The 20,779-nt window shown below is 38.9% G+C and overlaps 1 protein-coding gene across 5 annotated transcripts in view; it reads right to left on the bottom strand.

Annotated features, from left to right (window-relative positions):
- Nucleotides 1–1,841: 1,841 nt before the first annotated feature.
- The window catches only part of tmco4 (transmembrane and coiled-coil domains 4), a 61,531-nt gene continuing 42,593 nt past the window's right edge, over nucleotides 1,842–20,779 (bottom strand). For 4 of the 5 annotated variants that reach the window (XM_073939396.1, XM_003201227.7, XM_073939397.1 and 1 more), the window contains 5 exons: nucleotides 18,046–18,182; nucleotides 13,779–13,863; nucleotides 13,438–13,555; nucleotides 13,124–13,241; nucleotides 1,842–2,630 (listed from right to left, as the gene is read on the bottom strand). In XM_073939396.1, the coding sequence (XP_073795497.1) occupies nucleotides 2,064–2,630; nucleotides 13,124–13,241; nucleotides 13,438–13,555; nucleotides 13,779–13,863; nucleotides 18,046–18,182 (1,025 nt within the window). In that variant the 3' untranslated portion in view covers nucleotides 1,842–2,063. The remainder of the gene's footprint in view (nucleotides 2,631–13,123; nucleotides 13,242–13,437; nucleotides 13,556–13,778; nucleotides 13,864–18,045; nucleotides 18,183–20,779) is intronic. The other variant, XR_012398719.1, reaches the window with a different exon arrangement.

Raw genomic sequence — 20,779 nt, 5'->3', positions numbered from 1 at the left:
TACTAACAGTGTTCACACAGCAGTTTATGTTTTGCAGTGCTATTCAATCTAAATTAGATGATATCCAGTTGTAACTTTAAGGGTAAGTTCACCCAAATGTTTTAATGGTGTTATTCATTACCATTTGTTCCAAACCCTTGAGAGCTTTGTTTTGTCTTCAGAATACAAATAAATATATTTTAGGAGAAATCTGAGAGCTCCCTCATCCTCCATATGCTTCGAGGTTCAGAGAGGTACTAAAAAGCATCCTCAAAACACACCATATGCCTTCAGTCGTTCAATTAAAATATTATTAAGCTACAGAGAATACCTATGAGCACACACAAAACTAAAAATATCGACTGAACACCGCAAGGTTGGTACGACTGTCGTTCGCTTAGAGCGCCAGTTACGCTTGCGCCACCACTACTAAGATACTAATGCAAGGTGTTATTCACTTAAATTGGCCAACCAATTTGATTGCGCAATTGTTCCGTTACCTCTTCCTCCTCTAGTAACATGCCGGATCCGTCACCCCGATCTGTTCCGGGACCTTGCAATTTACAAATTAAGCACTGTGCACAATATATTGTTTCAGCATCGATACCGCAATGTGCAAATCTGAAATAGTCACATTGCAGGATCGGCAATGTCAAGTCGAGATTATAATTAACCAGAATACAAAACATATGCAAAGTTTAACGCAATTTTTTAAGGCCTGTGACTATGTAAAATTTATAGCAAATTTAAACCATTAGGGCACAACAAATGATCATGATCATAATTTTATTTTATTTTATTTATTTATTTATACTATGAAGATATAGTAGTCCAGTGTTTCTCAACCACGTTCCTTGAGGACCACCAACACTACATGTTTTGGATTTCTCGTATGTCTTTCACATCTATTACAGGTCTTTCAGTCTCAGCTAATGAGCTGATGATCTGAATCAGGTGTGCTTGGTTAAAACAAAAATAGGGCTGCGCCTGAAATCGCAGACTACTCAGTGGGTACTGCATTTGAATTTAAATGTATTACTCGCCTGTTAAAAAAGTACGTTCCATACATTATGAATGTCTGTAGTATGAATGGAACTCGGACATACTACGGTACATTCGCCAGTTTGTCATTCATGAACACTCTCACGTGGCACCATGGGATAACGTAGCGTTCATCCGAACGACTTTAGAATCTCGCCGGAAGTAGAAGGTCATCCGGGTACTTCTGGCATACTGTTTTTCAAACTTATGAATTCAGACATAAAACTGTTTTTAGCGTACAACATAGTATGGAAGTATGCAATTTTGGGCGCAGTTATGGAAAATGTGCAGAGCTGGTGGTTCACTGCAGTATTCAACATTTGAGGATGTTTTTAAATTCATTTATTATTTTTTCCGCCACAGCGGAATGAACTGCCAACTATTCCAGCAAATGTTTTACGCAGTGGATGCCCTTCCAGCTGCAATCCAGTACTTGGAAACATGTATACACACTCATTCACACAAACTCATACACTACAACCACCAATTTAGTTTATTCAGTTCACTATACCACATGTCTTTGGAATGTGGGGGAAACTGGAGCACCCAAAGGAAACCCACGCAAACACGGGGAGAACATGCAAACTCCACATAGAAATGCCAACTGGCCCAGCCGGGACTCGAACCAGCAGCCTTCTTGCTGTGAGGCAACAGTGCTAACCACTGAGCCACCGTACCATCTGTTTTTCCTTTTGACATACAGTAAGATTATTTTGCTCACCCCACTGGCAGATTAATTTGATTGTTTTAAGGAAAAACTCACTTCATTTTAAGAATTTTGAGACATATTTGGACAAGAAATAAGTCACAAAAATATCTAAGTAAGAAAAGCATTTACTTTGCAGTGTACCATTTCCTGTTAATTGTCTATTTTCAATACTCAAACTCTGTTTATATGATTCTGGCTCAATCCTATGTCCGACCATAACCTTAATAGCAGCAAATTCAACTCTCAGGAGTTTCACTGAAATTATTTACCATCCAGATCAACATTCTGAGAGTGAATTATGGAAATAAGGCATAATGTTTTACATTTTTTTTTTTTATCTTGGCTCAGAAATGGCAGGTTTACCATTGCCTAATTGATCTCGTGCTTCAGTTGTGTTTGCACATTCAGTAGTCCAGTGTGTGTCCTCCCAGTCCCAAGACTTCTGCTCAAACTCTGAGTCACTTTCATCTTCTCTGCCTGTTTGCTTCTGTTCCTGAGATAATTCGACATGATCTTCACCTCTGGGATCACAAGGCGAATGTGTATTCCTCCCTTCGGAGGGTTCAAGGATGCCATCGGATTCACTAATGGAGTCGAGTAAATCGGATATATCAGGAATATCCCAGCCATTCTCAGAGTCCTGCCTCTCGCACCGCACTTCGCTCTGCTTTTGGTTTTCATCAGCATTTTCATCAGTAGTGTCTGAGAGATCTCTGATGTTTAGAGATGGTGTTATTTTACCTTCACTCTGACCGGCTGATTCTGGACTGTCTGCTTTTTCCTGAGATACATGAACCAGCTGTAGTTTACCACTCATTGCTCCAGTTTCTTCCCTGGTAGGAACCCCCACTGCTACGAGGATGGTGTCCATCTGACGCATATAATCCAGGTGTCCTTTTACCTATGAGGTAGATAGAAAACGTACTCAGTATTCATAAAAATACTTTTAACGGATTATTAATAATTCTTTTTCAGTGCTTGCAATGTGTTAATATATTTAGGCATGCACATAAGTGGTTCACACAAGAACATGCATGACTTAAATAAGAAATGCGAAGGGTTCAGATTAATCTTTTGCATACTGGGAGCAGATTTTAATGTCTAATCGCAGTTTTAGATTAACAAAATATTATACTAAAATTATAATATAATATAATATAATATAATGTAATATAATATAATATAATATAATATAATTTAAAATAATATAATATAGAATCATTTATTTATTTTCCTTCGGCTTAGTCCCTTATTTATCAGGGGTCACCCCAGCAGAATGAATTGCAGGGCTTGAAATTAACTTTTTTACTTGGTAGCACCGGTGCTCGCAACTTCAAATATTTAGGAGCACCAAAAAAATTTTAGGAGCACCAGAAAAAATTTAGGAGCACCCACCAAAAATGAATGAGCACAGCTGCAAATTGTTTTTTAAGGGATTTATTGTATTTTAAAACAACATTAATAGGACTGACAAAAACCAGAAACAACTATCTAACTAATGCTGCGAAGACATTGATATTTGTGTGCAATAATTCCAAAATGAATGTCTAATAATTAGGCCATAGAATATTAATGATAATAAAAAATGACAATAATAGTAATGAATTCCATTTCTCATTATGATACTGCCTTGAATGTGCATGAATGTAGGTTATCTGCTATAAAAAGTCTGTTACTTTATGAAAAATAATTGTATAGTTTGCATCAAACAAAAATGAAGCATTGCAGTAAGAAATATTGATTTTGTACTGCTGTTTTTATATGCATGTCAATTTAATAAATAATATTTCTGCTACAAAACAAACAAAAGTTTATAATAAATCATTCAATTCAATGATGAAAGCTGCAAAGCAGTCATCAGTAAATAAATAAAAAAATAATAATATACACCTCAAAAAAGAATAGACAAAAGAAAGAAAGTAAAGTCTCACTTCTATCACTCAAAAGTTTTGGTTTCAGTTTGTGTCAATTTAAATGTTCAGTCTGAGCTGATCTTCATGTTTCTGTGTTAGTGGAAAAGCTGGCGAGTCAGCCGACCCAATTTATGAGCAGGCAGAGCAGGTTTCTTGCTCTAACCATCGGCGCAATACCGGTCTTTGTTATGAGCCGCAGTTTCAGTGTAAACTTAGTAAAGGCGAGCTTCTTTGGCGATGATATGTACAGTATTAGATTTGACTTTTAGCGGAAATTTGTGCTGAACACGCAGTGAATGCAACGCATGGAGATTCGGGCACCTTCTCCAAGAAGCGCGTACTCGATTGATCTCAGCTGGCGGATCATTATTCACCACGTGACGTGTCATGATCGCTTTCATCTGCACCTCAACTTTAGGTGGGTTTTGCAAACCTGTGTGCTTTAAGTTTTTACTCTTCAGCCGTTTGCATTTCCCGTGGTCATAAAAGCTCCTTCCCTGTCATCTGACAGCAGAATACCTTGAGTGATTGACAGCTAATATGAACCAATATAGCGGCAGGGAAGAGCGATTCAGCACGTTTTTACAAAAAATCAAAACAGGTCGCACTACAACCATTATCTGCAGTCGCACTAATGCTCCCATATATATTATGAGGTCGCATAGATTAATTTTCGGGCGCATATGCGACCAAAATGGTCGCAATTTCGAGCCCTGAATTGCCAATTATTCTAGCATATGTTCTGCACAGTGGATTCCCTTCCAGCCGCAACCCAGTACTGGGAAACACCCATACACACACACTCATAAACTACAGCCAATTTTAATTTTTTAAAATTTAATTTTTTTATATATTTTTTTCAATTTCTGTTTAAAGGGGTGGTCCACTGCGACATCATATTTGAAACTTTAGTTGATGTGTAATGTAGCTGTGTGAACATAAATAAAATCTCTGAATGTAAAACGTTTAAAGTTCGGCGCAAAGGGAAATATTGGCTTTTAGAGAGTAACAGATCTTAGCAAAGCCTACAGCGAACACATTTGGGGACTACAAAAAAATACATCTGGGCTAGTGAGATCATAAGAGCTTCCGATTACGTGCATTCACCTCTCACACACACCCTGTACAGCGAAGGGGCGTGGCCAGAGGTGCTGTAATGTTAAAGCAGAGAAAGCTAAAATTCCGACCAAACGCTGCTATCTCCACAGAGCTTCTTCTGTTTCTGTATTTGGGCTTCCAAAAGACATGACACAAAGAGAGAAGTGCTCACAGTTTAGTTTTAATTATGTTCCAGAGAATTATTAAAAAAAAGAAGATATAGTGCTAGCATTTGACAAAGAAGAACTTCAAGAATCTCTCCCATTTCAGTGCTGGACTCCGTTAAAACTCCTCCAATTGTCGAAGCTGTGGACTGTGAGGAAAAACCTGTAAGTGTTTTTATTTGTTCAAATTGATCAACTACAGGCACAGCTTCTTACATTAATGGTATGTTGTGGCAAGGACGTAAACAAGGATGTAAACAATGGGAAATCCTGTTTGGCACCGCTAACAATTTAGCGATAAATTCATATTTATCAGTCAAACCGCTGTAAATGCCCACAATCTTCAGCAGCGCTGCAGTGTCTCTCTATGCGGATGTTTCCCTGCGTTCTACATCTCAAATAACAAATTCACAAAAGATATGTGAACATTTCATATTACTTACACATTTTTATAATCCGAATATACTTGAAAGACACTTGTCAGATTTTATTTTAGAGAGCAGACCTGAGCTGTGTGCTAGAGATCTGTACGGGACTAAATTTTAAATCCCAATCTTGCTCCCGCCGGATTTTAGCCCGAATCCGACCGCTCCCACTTTCAATTTGTTCATTTGTTGTTCCACTGCCCGACCCGCCACGCCCGTTCCCACAAAACCGAAAACCACCCAGCTACACAGAGTCCAGACAGCCTATAGGCTGTCTGTATAAACACACACACACACACACACACACACACACACACACACACACACACACACACACACACACACACACACACACACACACACACAGCAACAAACAAGCTAAACGCAGCATCACGCTGTCTCATTCACACACATACATATGCATACTCGCTCGCTCAGGAGTCAAGAGCGATATTGTTAGACCGCCCGCCCGACAGAAATGTCATGCTCCCTTGTAAAAGTACAATGTTGTTAGGGCTGGGTGATTCATCGAAAAGTCATCGAAATCGAAATTCAGAACCTATAATCGACCTTGTGTAAAGTCATGTGACCCTACTCTGTTAAGGCTACTTTATACTTCTGCGTTTAACGTCTGCAGTTGCATACTTGACATTTGCATACTGCAGTGAGCACATTACATGTGAGCATATTTTTTTTGTACAAAACTTAGAGTTAGGTGAACTATGAAGGCAAAAAAATTAAATAAGTAAAATAATTGTTCATTAATTGTAATCAGAGTTGATCAGTTAATCGAGATTGAGATTTTGGGCCAAATCATCCAGTCCTATTTGTAGTATTTTTAAAATACAACACAGTATTTTATTTTGATACTTGTGGCTGCTGTATTTTGTAGTTTATTTTAATACAATTAAAATTGATGTATTTGATATTTTATTTTAAAATACTGTAGATTTTAATGTGTTTTTGCCCATCCTTGCCTTAATACATTTACAAAATGCACAAGTTACGCCTCCCACTGACTAATAATCACCATTTCAATGAGCCACTGCGATATTTGCATAATAAATTGTGACGGATGATTATTGGACTGATTTAGCTACATCTGCCTGACACATTTGGTGACATCTGCTGACTGAGTTTTAGATTCAAGTGTCTCTAAATCTAAAACTCATACACTATTCCTGCGCTGCTTTACAGCCGCTGCTATTTATTTCAGGGAATGCAAATTTAGTAACTCATTAACATTTCTTCACATGCCAAAATGAAGGTGCAATTCTTCACATGCCTCGCATTGCAGTCACATAACCAGAGCTCTTAAACTAAATACCTTGCCATATCTTCCGCTGTTTTATCTCCGAAGCTGTATAATTAACATAGAAATCATTTTACTGCAGGAAAACATAAGATGACGAGACTCGCATATTTAGCTGAAGTCGAAATTATTAGCCCTATGGTGATCCCTTTTTCAAATATTTCTCAATTGATGTTTAACAGAGCAAGGACATTTTCACAGTAACTGTGATTTTCTTCTGAAGAAAGTCTTCTTTGTTTTATTTCGGCTAGAATAAAAGCTGTTTTTAATTGTTTTAAACCATTTTACAGTCAATAGTATTAGCTTCCTGAAGCAATATTTTTTTTAATTGTCTACAAAACAAACCACTGTTATACAATAACTTGCCTAATTACTCTAATTAACCTAGTTAAGACCTCAATGGCCTGTTTCCACTTAGTAGTACCATATGGTTCGGTACGATTTTAATTTTATGGCCGTTTCCATTGTCAAAATGTGCCAAAAAGCAAACCGTACCGTACCGTACCACTTTTTGGGTACACAAAAAGGTACCAAAAAGCGGAGCTAGACGCACAGCTGAACGCCATTGGTTTACAGAGAAATGTCACTAGCACAAACACAAGCCAGGAGAATGAAAATAAAGAAACCGCCAAACCGCCATCGTGATACTATATGCATAATATAATATAATAACAAGCCATAGTCATCCAAGCTCAAACAAACCAGCCTGATCTCAACCAGGAAACGCAAATATTTTACGTTTTGTCAGTTTAGTGGCTAATTCATACGCATTGGTAAAATGTACCATTTTAAAAAGGAGGCGTGGCACCCAACCCCACCCCTAACCCCAACTATCATTGAGTGATGAGCAAGTCATACTAAATTGTACAAATTAGATCGTACGAATTCATACAATTCCACTAAAACAAAAGGTTACGAATTTCCGTGAGATTGCATAAAACAAACCTTGTTGTCGTCTTAATGAACAGCCTCAAAGCCAAGAAGAACAAAATCTGCCATGTCCTGTTGTTGTTTTACGAGGCCGTCTAATAGTGCGAGCGGTTTCAGAGAGCTCACCAGACATCCATATTTGAAATAACAAACTTCTTGAGCTAAGAACAACGTGCGTGATTACTGAAGTGCTTCTGACAGCCGATCCTTTCAGAACCGGATAAACGTGAGAGTGAAATGTGAAAATTCTAAGAAGAAGCTCGAAAAAACAGAGCAAATGATCCTTTCAGCAACATAAAACATGAACAAACTGCCATGTTTAACTATTATCATCACCTTTTGGACTATTATGAACTCTGGACGGCAGAATTTCTTTTTAACAGCGGTTACATGTACTGTTGAAGATTAAAGATACAGATGAGAGGTTTGCTCTGACTGTGGGCTATGTGCTGCTTGTTGTTTTTGAACCCAAATAAGGTGTAAATGTATGCTGTGTAGTTTTTCTTTAATTGGTAACATATCAGAGACTGTAAAGGGCTGTATGTGTTCATATACGCTGCATTTATTTATTTATTTTTATATAACTGCAGAAGTTACAGAAGGCTATTTCGCCCTATTATTGATCTGCTTTTATAATCAAATCATGTTCATTGAAAAGTTAGTAAACATTTATACAAAATGTGTAGAAAGCATTTATTTTGCGAGAAGTTCTTCTCGTATAATATGTGAATGACCCATACAGCTTTACTTTGACATTTCCTTGGGCGAGAATGACGTCAACTGAAACTTTCTGTCGTACATCACGCCCATCAAAAAGGTACAATAGGTACCCTTTCAGCAGTGGAAACACAAGCCTGATAAAGGTGACCCATAATAATCTGTACCATACCGTTCTGTACCACTCACTGGAAACGAGCCATAAAAGTCACTTTAATCTGAATACTAATATCTTGACAAATAACTATTCAAATATTACGTACTGTCATCATGACAAAGATAAAAGAAATACATGATTAGAAATGAGTTATTAAAATGATTATGTTTAGAAATCTGTTGAGGAAAATCTTCAGAAAATGGGGAAGGCTAATATTTCAGACTTCAGCCGTGTGTTATTTCTGTCCTGCATTAATGGCACTGTGATGTAACCTGTATTTGTATGTGTGTGAGGTAAGAAATATCTCAGAGTGTTGAGTGTTTTGTTTACAACATGTCAGGGTAGATGATGAGACTATTTTTGCTCTGTGTATCTCTGAAGGGATTGTTATTATGAATGGATCCTTTTGTAGCGAAGCGTCTTGATATTTTCTATATTTGTGCATTGCAATTCCCCCTCATTTTGTCGAGGTAACGGAGCTAGATTTAAGTACTCCACTCGAATATCAAATAGCAACTTCCTGCGACGGTAATTACAGTAATTGTCGTCTTTTGTGACTGACAATTTAACAATGCCCTTTCCATTCCGAGCACGGGGGCGTTCTGGAAAATCATTTTTAGCCATAAAAAGTAACTTCAGATAACTTATAGTCTTAACCAACAGGACGGAAATTAAACATCAAATCTGTGATAATATAATGTCATGACATTACATTGAATCATTCCTCTTGAATTGAATTTGAATCTAAATGCATCTCACACACACAGAGAACATTTACTGAGAGTTTCAGGGACTTGAAGGGATAAAACTATGGCCTTAGGTGATTTATAAAAAGTCAATGGCTATTATTACGTTGAAAGGCAAAAAATAAACATATAGAGGCAATAAAAATTTAAAGGGGTGGTCCAGGGTGTATTTTTAGAGCTTGGGGGGGTACAAAGCAATGTGTGCTCATGCTTCATTTGTAGAAAATCACGTTATTTTTTCATATCTTAGTTTAATTATATACTGCTCCTCAGCTTACATGAAAACGACTGTTATATTTCCTAGTTTGTCCGAAAGCTCGCCCTAAAGAGGCTCTGATTGGTCAGCTAACATAATGTGCTGTGATTCATGTCACCAGAAAGCATCTCTGCTATAACAGTGTATCTGGCCATGCCCCTTCACTGTGCAGGGTGTATGTAAAAAATCAAAATCAAATCAAGAGACTCTGGTCAAAAATCATTTTGGGTCAAAAATCATTGGTCAGCTCTGATTGGTCAGCTGACAAATTGAATTGGGTTGGGTCAGTTATTGGGTCACATTTAACTGGCAGTGTAAACAGGGTGCTTCATCAGAGAGGGAAAGCCACGCCCACTAGAGCGATCTCTCCCTCAGTAGTATAGACAGCCCTAAGTGAGAAGCAGCCATCCACCATTAGAGTTTTTAATATGCTGCTATGGTGACACATTTATAGCTCCGCCCTCTTTTCAAAAGTGGTCTGGGACTACAATCTCATTTGAATTTAAAGTGACAGTCAGCAAAATGGCACAATTTGCATAAAAGCCTAAAAGGGTCAGTTTCAAAGAGTTATAAAACATTATTTGTGTGGTATTTTGAGCTAAAACTTCACGTACACACTCTAGGTATATCAGAAATTTAGGCTCCATTAACATTAATCAGACTCTCTAGTTTTTTGCGATCCCGTGATCGCTGGATTAAACGCAAAATTGTTGAAAGTGTTTGCGATCCTGCGAAATTCTTTATTTAAACGCAAAATAATCGCAAAAAAATTTAATAATCTCATAAAACATCCAATTGCAAACCTTTTAGACACATTATATTTATTTCAGTTTGCAATTAATGGTTTTACGTGACTTATAAATATTGCATACGCAGCACACGTGATGTATTTGAGTGTCACGTGTAACGTCTCACCTGCGCCCTCACAACCATTACATTTTATGGAATGGGGCAGGGGGAAATTTCAGCCTGTGCAGTAAGCAGACGCGGATGAAGTGCGAGTGATTTACATGTGAAGTCAATGCAAAGATGGGATATAGACATCCTGTGGCGCGAATAAGGCATTATGTGCATTTGACGTGCTTCAGACTGCAAAAGAAAGTTGGACCAAACATCTAACAACTGGAGCAGTGGAACAAACAGATGGAGATTGGTTTAAGGATGACGGCCGCTGGACGTGCCTGAATTGAAGGGTATTATTTCTGCTTTACATGTATGGCTGGTATTATGGTGTATATAGTATTGATAAATGTTTTCGTTTAACTCTTTCCCTGCAGTTAACGAGAGAAAACGCTTCAGTGCGACACGTTTTACGGCAATCCGTGTTTTAAGTGTATTATGGTAGGGGAAGACCTAACGCATGTGCTGTGTGAGCTACATGATGTCAGATGCTCCAGGTATTGAAATCTGAGAGAAAGTAAAATCATGGATAAAGAAGAAAAAAAAGAAAAAAAGAGTTATACAACCTTCCTTTGGCTTAATCCCTACAGTTTTAGATCTTGTCTTGAAAAGAGACCAAAATAAAGAAGCTTTATTTTTATGATTTGTGTCATTATCCTTGTGTCAGATTGCACACCTAACATCGTAAGCTACCTAATATAGTAAAAAAAGATATATATATAAATTTATATCCCAAAATTGTCCACAAATCACCGCCACATAATCAGTCACGTTTATCGCAAAAAAATCACAAAACAATTGTGAAAAACTAGGGGGTCTGACTAATGCCGAGCTCAGACTGCATGATTTTCAAAGTAGTCGTGTCACAGATGTTTTCACACTGCATGACTATCTGGGCTAGAAGTTTGTTGCTGCTTTGTTTACACTGCAAGATGGATCGGCGACAGGGGCTTTCACATTGCATGACTTTACGATAAGAAGAATCGCCGACAACTTCGTCCAAATCACGTCTCACAGCCAAAAACACAAAGTAACTTTTGTTATTAACTACATAACGAGAAAGAAGCCTTTAATGGGGTAGATATTGTGCATATTTGCTCACCTGGGTTTGAAGGGAATTAGCAATTTCTCCTCAACTTTCTTGTTTAACTTTCTGTATGAAACGTCAAACAGACACGGGTGCTCCTCCACTAAGTTGGTTTTTCCACTATTTCTTGGGTTCAAATAAACCGAAAAAGAGCGCTTTTAACTTTTCCCTCAACCTCCCGCTGGCCTGCAGGTACACACACACACACAAGTGAATGCCGCTCTCTCATTGGCTGTAGGCGATCGCCGATGTCATTTTCAGTCAAAACTCATTTCACACGACATGATTTGAGTCGCCGACAGCTCCAGATATTTAGCATGCCAAATATCTCACAAGCATCGGCGACTCATCGGCGATTCTTTCAGTTCGCGTCTTTGATAGCTCAAAGTGTGTGATTGTCACTCACGTGCACGAGCACCGATTTGCCTGTAATTTCAGGCATTTGTCAGCGATTTCTCAAAACCTGTCGGCAAGTCTAAATCTGGCCAAAAATCATGCAGTCTTAACTCGGCATAATACATTTTAGTTTTAAAACTGTGTGTTAGAACGAAAATGATCCATGTCCACACTGGCGTTTCACCTAGCGTTTCTGAAAAGATCTCCGTCCACACTACACTGCTTTGTTTTGTTTTTTTTACTCTTAAAGTGCCAGGAGACATAGAATTGTATTTTATGCATCAAAAATCAATGTCTCAGGTAAAAGTCTTTAATGTTCAACTGAAGAAAACAAGCAACCCATCTTGTATAGCTGGAGGATGAGTAAATTATAGGGGTGTCAAAATTAATCGTTTCTTCAATGCACCGCGATGCAGACGCGGACAATTCGGTATCGGTTCAGTAATAATCATAACCGGTTATTACTGACGTCATTCACCTCATATGCGCTCTGTCGCGAGGGAGGCGATCGCGAGTATTTACAATGCTCTAACTACTTAATACTCATGAACTGTGCACAATTTCACTGTGTGAGTTTGAGAATGAAAGTAGCCTACTCCATTTCTCTTTCTCTCTCTCTCTCTCCCTCCCTCTCTCTCTCTCTCTCTCGCTTGCTCACTCGCTCGCTCGCTCTCGCTCTGTCTCTCTCTCTTTCTCACACAAACACAGTGGCCCATTTGACCTGCTGGCGTGGCTTTTCTTCTCCTCTCGGCTTTTATAGCGATACTTTTGGATGCAGAAACGAGCGCGTGTCTGCAGAGTTTTCTCCACCATGTCTATCATACATCAGCTGTGAGATCGCCGCTGCCGCCTGCCGCTTATCATTCATCTAAAGAGCGCAGCGCGCAAGAGCCAATCGCAACCCAATCAATCCCAATCAAAGGGGTGTAAGAGAACTAGACAAGGATCAGATATTGAGCTGGATATTTATATTTGTTTATATTATTTGCTTAATGCTCGTTTTTTTCAAAGTTGCAGTTTATATATCTGACTGTTTGTATTAAATGACACAATTGTATTACAAATAATAACCTATATAAATATAAATATATTCATACATTTTAATACAAGAGCTGCTGCTGTAAAAAAAATATAAAAGCATCGTCAATGCACCGTGATGCACCGAAATATCGAATTGAACCGAATCGATGGCATGATAATCGTAACCGAACCGAACCGTGAGACTAGTGTAGGTTCACAGCTCTAGTAAATTAGTGCTTCTTTAATATCAAATGCACATTTGGGTTTGCTTACCACTGATGACAGATCCACATTGACTATTTTGCGGTCTTTCGAACTGATTGGCTGAAGTCCGGCAACACACAGCTGAACAGATGAACTTCTGTACAGATATCCAAGTAGCCAATCCCCTCTAAATAAAATCAAAATAAACAGATAATAACAAACATGTTCATGTAGCACTGTGAATTAAAAAGAAAGAAAAAAACTCCACAAGATGTCTTATTTGTTAATGTTTGATGCATTATGTTACTTTTTAAGAAATAAGTAAATAAAATAATACAACAAGGAAAAACTTAAGTACTTATTACTGGAAAATACAATCTTACCTGCAATAGCCATTAACAATCTTCCCAGCAACTACTCTAGATAGTCTCTGCCAGGCTTTCTCAGACCCGTCCACAGGAGCTCCCAGCAGCACCACGTCCTCCACCACACCTTCACTACCTGACGATAATAAGAGTCTTTCAGATTCTCATTTACAGCCTCACACCTCTCAGATTCACTCTTTCATTAGCTGACAAAGAGATCACGACTCCAGTCCGGCAGGCAGGAAATTTGGCCATGTTCAGCTCTGTCTTACAGACACTTTTCTGAGAAGCAAGGTCTGAAAGACAAAAGGATGTTCCCACGTTATCTACAACTCATTAAAATGAAAAGAAAATCGTACCTTGATCATTAGCCAGCTCCTCAAGGCAGAAGTAGATGACTCGAGCTCCCAGACTAAAGCCGATTAGATTGACGGGACGCTTTCCCTGCATGGAGAAGAGAGTGGATAATTAAACAAATATATCTGAAATTAAGTTAACACTTTAAACTAATGTTAATGTACACTAACCTGCCACTTTATTAGGTTCAACTTGTTAACGCAAGTTTCTAATCAGCCAATCACATGGCATCAACTCACTGCATTTAGGCATGTAGACATGGTCAAGATGATCTACTGCAGTTCAAACTGAGCATCAGAATGGGGAAGAAAAGTGATTTAAGTGACTCTGAACGTGGCATGATTGTTGGTGCCGGCTGGGCTGGTCTGAGTATTTCTGCTGATTGATTCTGGTGGGATTTTTACACACAACCATCTCTAGGGTTAACAGAGAATGGTCAGAAAATGAGAATATCCAGTGAGCAGCAGTTCTGTGGGCACATATGCCTTGTTGATACCAGAGGTTAGAGGAGAATGGCCAGATCAATAAACAATAACTCAAATAACCACTTGTTATGACCAAGGTGTGCATAAGAGCATCTCTGAACACACAACTTGTCCAACCTTGAGACAGGTGAGCTACAGCAGCAGAAGACCATACCAGGTGCCACTCCTGTCAGCTAAGAACAGGAAACTGAGGCTACAATTAGCACAGACTCACCAAAATTGGACAATAAAACACTGGAAAAACATTGCCTGGTCTGATGAGTCTCGATTTTTGCTGCGACATTTGGATGGTAGGGTCAGAATTTGGCATCAACAACATGAAAGCATGAATCCATCCTGCCTTGTATCTACGATTCAGGCTGGTGGTGGTGGTGTAATGGTGTGGGAGATATTTTCTAGGCACATTTTGGGCCTCTTTAATACCAGTTAGTATTTTTGCTGACCATGTCCATCCCTTTATGACCACAGTGTACTCATCTTCTGATGGCTACTTCCAGCAGGATAGCGCGCCATGTCATAAAGCGCGACTCATGTCAGACTGGTTTCTTAAACATGACAATGAGTTCACTGTTCTCAATGGCCTCCACAGTCACCAGCTCTCAATCCAATTGAGCACCTTTGGGATGTGGTGGAATGGGAGATTCACATCATAGATGTGCAGCCGACAAATCTGCAGCAACTGCGTGATGCTTTCATATCAATACGGAGCAAAATCTCTGAGGAATATTTCCAGTTGCTTGTTGAATCTATGCCATGAAGGATTAAGGCAGTTCTGAAGGCAAAAGAGGGACCAACCTGGTACTAGTACGGTGTACCTAATAAAGTGGCCGGTGAGTACTTTTACTAGCATTACCCAAGTAGGAATAATCTTGTAAAGCATTTATTAATCATAGTTCAACATTTACTATTAAACAATTAAAATCCAAAGTTGTACAAGGCCACGGTGGTCTTTAAGAAAATAGATTATGGTGATGCTAAGTTTGTCAGCTATCACTCGCTCTCTCAGTCAGCTGTAGATCTTTATGCTGCACATGAACGCAAGTGATGTAATCATTAGCGTGAAAAAAGGGGCACAGAAATACAAATTTAAATTTGTTGAATGACAATTTGAGTTACCCATATCAATTAAGTTATTTATCGGCCCAACGATTAGTCTTATGCCTTAACCAGAACATAAAATACATATAAATAAATTTGGATCATTTACTTTAACCATTATGTGAAGAGACTTTTAACCAGCACAACAACAAATGTTTCTGAAGACAATCATCTTAATACACAAAAATCTGTAACACTTTATTTTAACGGCCCATTTAAGAATTAGTAGACTGTGCTGTTTAATATCTGCTAATACCGCTCTTTCAACAGATTTTTAACTGACTATAAGAAACTTTGCAAGTACATGTCAACTCACACTAACCATAACCCCAACCTAACAGTTTACTTATAATCTAATGAGAATTAGTCGCCGTGTAGATGCAATACAACGTAATTCAACAAACGGACCATCAAATTAAAGTGTGACCCAAAAATCTTATCACACTTATTCAACACAAGAATAATGTAAATTTTAAGAGCCCCTATTATTGGTTTTTGAAAATGACCTTCACAGTTCATCACAGTTCTATGTGAATGAAAACATCCTGGTTTAAATCTGTAAGTGCAGCTTCTTTAAAAATTTACATTTTTTAATGAATAAACTTGTTGTTTTTCTGGCTCTCTTGCCTGTTCGTATCAATATCGACACTAAACAATACCAAATATGAATGACCGGATCTGGTAAAACGTGAATGTGATCTTCCCTTCAAGCAGTAGTCCAGAATATCTACCAACATTTGTATCAGGAATTCTAAAAATGGGGGGGTGAAAGTGGTCGAAGTTGCGTTGCGATGCGAACTGAAGAGGGGGTTGGGGGAAATGCGGCGCGAACAGTAGAGAGGAGGGGGGGGGGTGCGCGCACACTGATGAGCGGGGCGGGGGGGGATGGTGCGCACGAACTAAAGAGCGGGAAGACCATGTGGATGGGGCACTGGTTGATGTGCGCCACAAACTGAATACTGGAGCTGGGGGGGGGGGGGGGGGGAATTCCAGGATTTTCCCGGGATACGCAACAAAACAGGAGATGGGTCTGAAATAAGGAGGTGCTGGCAGGTATGTAGTGCTGTTGTGTGGGACTGATCATGTCTAAAGATTAACGAGAGAACATTCTGGTGATTAATGCAATAATCTTCCCTGCAGCGGGGGAATCATCGGCTGTTTGTTAAAGGAAAGTTCAGAAAAGACTATTGATGTATGGGACTTGGTCAGAGCTTGACAGGAACTTTATCAGTGCACAGTTTATGGACCAGTTTCTTCCTCCATTTCACAACTGTTAGTAAGTGCAATAAAAATGGTTGCCTTGTTTTCTCTATTCAATTCAATTCAATTCAGCTTTATTTGTATAGCGCTTTTACAATGTAGATTGTGTCAAAGCAGCTTCACATAAATGGTCATAGTAACTGGAACAGTGTGGTTCAGTAACTGGAACAGTGTGGTTCAGGTTTTAGTGTTTAAGTTCAGTTCAGTTCAGTTTAGCTCAGTTCAGTGTGATTTAACCATTACTGAGAGTTCAAACACTGAAGAGCCAATTCATCGATGCGTAGCTCTACCAATCCTGAACCATGCGAGGCAGTGGCAACAGCGGAGAGGGAAAAAAAACTTCACCTGATGGGAGTGAAGAAAAAAAACCTTGAGAGAACCAGACTCAGTTGGGCACGACCATTTTAATTTCTCCGCTGGCCAAAAGTCTTGTGCAGAACTTCATTTTGCAATGAACTCTAGTTTGCAAAATATGTGTTTATTTGTGTTTTGTTACTTGTAATCACTCCACACGGCTTGTACTGTATCTGGTTAACTCTTTATATTCTCATATCACGTCAAAAATGCGTCGCGTGCCGCTTTGTTTACAGATTTAAATGCGTTTGAGAGCTTGTGATCCTCTGCCGTTTGTCATTGCCATGGCCACCACCAGCTATCCTACACAAGCCCGGCAGTCAAGTTTCAAAATAGTTTCGCTTTTGTCTTTTGTGAATTATAACTGAATGTGTGTCACTGTTTTTACTTATGGTTAAGAATAGAGCATTATGCCGGTGTTAAACTGTATTGGGCACACACAATATACTCTGCACTCTGACTACTTCAACGATGTTGATAAGCCGTGCTGGGCATTTCTCTCTGGCTCGCGTTAAAAGCAGATGACCAGTCGCAACAGACTGGGTCATCGGACAAATCAGCGCAGATTAGTATCACGCTAAGGAGGGGTTTGGGAACAAATAAATTGCTAAACGAATCATATGGGAGTCTTTGGGATAATTGGGTAAAAATAAATGCATATTATAAGACAATGAAAGTGATTTTTAACCTTGCATGCTTATCAGACTTTTGTTGGAGACCCCCAAAACCAAAATATGACCCTTTTATTGTATAATAGGGGCTCTTTAAAGATGCCAAAACTTTTTTATTATTTGTCGTTTTAAATCTTTATATTTTGCCACTATTCTTCAACCCACTAGGTCTTGTCAGCAAGAAGCTAAAAATTGCACAGTATAAAAATTACAACAGAATCTACAGAGCAAACATCCATTGTATCAAGCACATTTCTAAAGGATGAGTGTGAGAGACTGTGTATTATTACTGACAAGATGTCACAGATACTATTCTCTGAGGATGCCTTTTACCCATAGCAATCTTTGAATTAGTCATTTGAAGCCGTGTTGAGCTGAAAGTTGACTGATATGTCTCTGACCTGCTGTCGGCTGCGGAGGACCTGTGCGAGGTGTTTGCCCACCTCAGCTGAGCGGCTCAAGCAAACTCCCCAAGGGTTGTCGATCACACTGGCCACAGCTAACAGAGATGCAGGCCATGTCAGAGCGGTCACTATCCCTGAGGATGGACCAGAGAAACAGCAGTCAGGATATTAGTGGTGTAACGGATGACAAATCTCATGGTTTGGATGACATTGTGGTTTTTGAGTCATGGATCAGACCAGCTATTCATTTACATATTTTTGATGGTTGTTTGTCGCCAACTATTGGTTAAATAATGTAGTTGCTACAACATTTAATAGCGTCAAGTTGCATTAAACAGTGATTTAAATGTTTTCCATAAACATCAGTGTTTGTATCTGAACTATAAACTGTTCGCCAGTACTACTGTGTTATTTGATTGTTTGTAACTTCAGATCAAATGCAGATTGGAATGCAACACATCAAAGAATTAATAAATATATGCAAATATGTATTGTGATTAGAGCTGTGGCGAAAAATCATTCAAAAAATCAATTTGGCATCTGCACCAGTGATGTGGTGCTTAGTGCAGGGGTGTCCAAAGTCGGTCCTAGAGGACCGTTGTCCTGCTGAGTTTAGCTCCAACTTGCTTCAACACACCTGCCTGAAAGTTTCTATTATCTAGTAAGAGCTTGATTAGCTGGTTCAGGTAACACCCCTGGGTTAGTGCGTCGACACATGCACTTTGGTGCTCACGGCGACCCGAGTTCGATTCCCGTCTCGTGGTCCTATGCCAATCCTTCCCCTCTCTCTGCTCGCCATGCTTTCCTGTTAATACACTATACTGTCCTATCCAATTAAGGTTAATATGTTTAAAAAATAATTGTTAAAAAAACTCAATTTGGCATAATTTCGAAGATTTTTAAAAATGCATCGCTATTCTCTCTTGAATCAATTTTGAGCTTCATTTTTAACAGGAGGTGGCGCTCTAGGCTAGTTTTAACAGCAGATGGCGCTCTAGGCTAGTTTTAACAGCAGATGGCGCTCTAGGTTAGTTTTAACAGCAGATGGCGCTCTAGGCTAGTTTTAACAGCAGATGGCGCTCTAGGCTAGTTTTAACAGCAGACGGCACTCTAGGATAGTTTTCACAGCAGATGGTGCTCTAGGCTAGTTTTAACAAAAGATGTCGCTCTAGGCTAGTTTTAACAGCAGGTGTTGCTTTAGACTAGTTTTAACAATAGATGGTGCTTTATGCTAGTTTTAACAGCAGATGGCGCTCTAGGCTAGTTTTAACAACAGATGGTGCTCGATGCTAGTTTTAACAGCAGATGGCGCTCTAGGTAAGTTTTAACAACAGATGGCTCTCTAGGCTAGTTTTAACAGCAGATGGTGCTCTACATTAGTTTTAACTGCAGAGAGTACTCTGTGTTAGTTTTTACCATAAGAAGGCACTCTAGGCTAGTTTTAACAGCAGATGGCGCTCTAGGCTAGTTTTAACAACAGATGTCACTTTAGGCTAGTTTTAACAGCAGATGTCACTCTGGGCTAGTTTTAACAGCAGATGGCGCTCTAGGCTAGTTTTAACAGCAGATGGCTTTCTAGGCTAGTTTTAACAGCAGATGGTGCTCTAGGATAGTTTTCACAGCAGATGGTGCTCTAGGCTAGTTTTAACAAAAGATGTCGCTCTAGGCTAGTTTTAACAGCAGGTGTTGCTTTAGACTAGTTTTAACAACAGATGGTGCTTTATGCTAGTTTTAACAGCAGATGGCGCTCTAGGCTAGTTTTAACAACAGATGGTGCTCGATGCTAGTTTTAACAGCAGATGGCGCTCTAGGCTAGTTTTAACAACAGATGGCGCTCTAGGCTAGTTTTAACAACAGATGGCGCTCTAGGCTAGTTTTATCAACAGATGGTGCTCTAGGCTAGTTTTCACAGCAGATATTGCTCTAGGCTAGTTTTCACAACAGGTGTTGCTCTAGGCTAGTTTTAACAGCAGATGGTGCTCTAGGCTAGTTTTCACAGCAGATGGTGCTCTAGGCTAGTTTTCACAGCAGGTGTTGCTCTAGGCTAGTTTTAACAGCAGATGCCGCTCTAGGCAAGTTTACTCATATGCTCATGATTGTGCATTCAATCCTAAATCATGTATTTTGTCATGGGATTAATGTAAACACAACTCACTAAGACACTTGCTCAAAAAAAACTTTCCCTACTTTAATCATAATTGTTTTAAAAAATGCAATATTTGTAAGGAAGTGGATGCAAACACAGAACGGCTGTTTGTAAAGCACACAGCGGCATCTGCTGTTAAAAACTAAGCACAGAATCCAATCAAGCGAGAATATATGAATATTCGCTAACATTCCAGATGATTTGTAGTACTTGGATGAGTTAGTTTATGAGTTATTTGTTTAATTTGATTAAAAAATTTGTAAAAATAATGTTGTTGAGGAATAAAATACCTTGGACTGTTATGATTGTCCAATCAAAATCAAAATAAGTACAGACCCACAGACACCCTCAGCACTTACTCTGAACAAATACAAATATTCTTTCATGAACCATTCAAGTACAGTGGACCAGCATGTATGAGAGCACAAATTTGTCAAAAAAAACATGAATGGGGTAACATATGAATAACAAGTTTAAAACGAACAGCATTTAGGAAAAAAACAAAACAAAACTCTTTAATAACAGTATAAAACATCCTTTCTGTAAGGCAATTTGAGGCATTCTTGCTGGATAAAAATATTTTTA

Source organism: Danio rerio, chromosome 23, assembly GCF_049306965.1.
Source record: "Danio rerio strain Tuebingen ecotype United States chromosome 23, GRCz12tu, whole genome shotgun sequence".
NCBI lineage: Eukaryota > Metazoa > Chordata > Actinopteri > Cypriniformes > Danionidae > Danio > Danio rerio.
The sequence above is the reverse complement of the archived record's forward strand: the minus strand, read 5'-3'. Positions and strand labels throughout refer to the sequence as shown.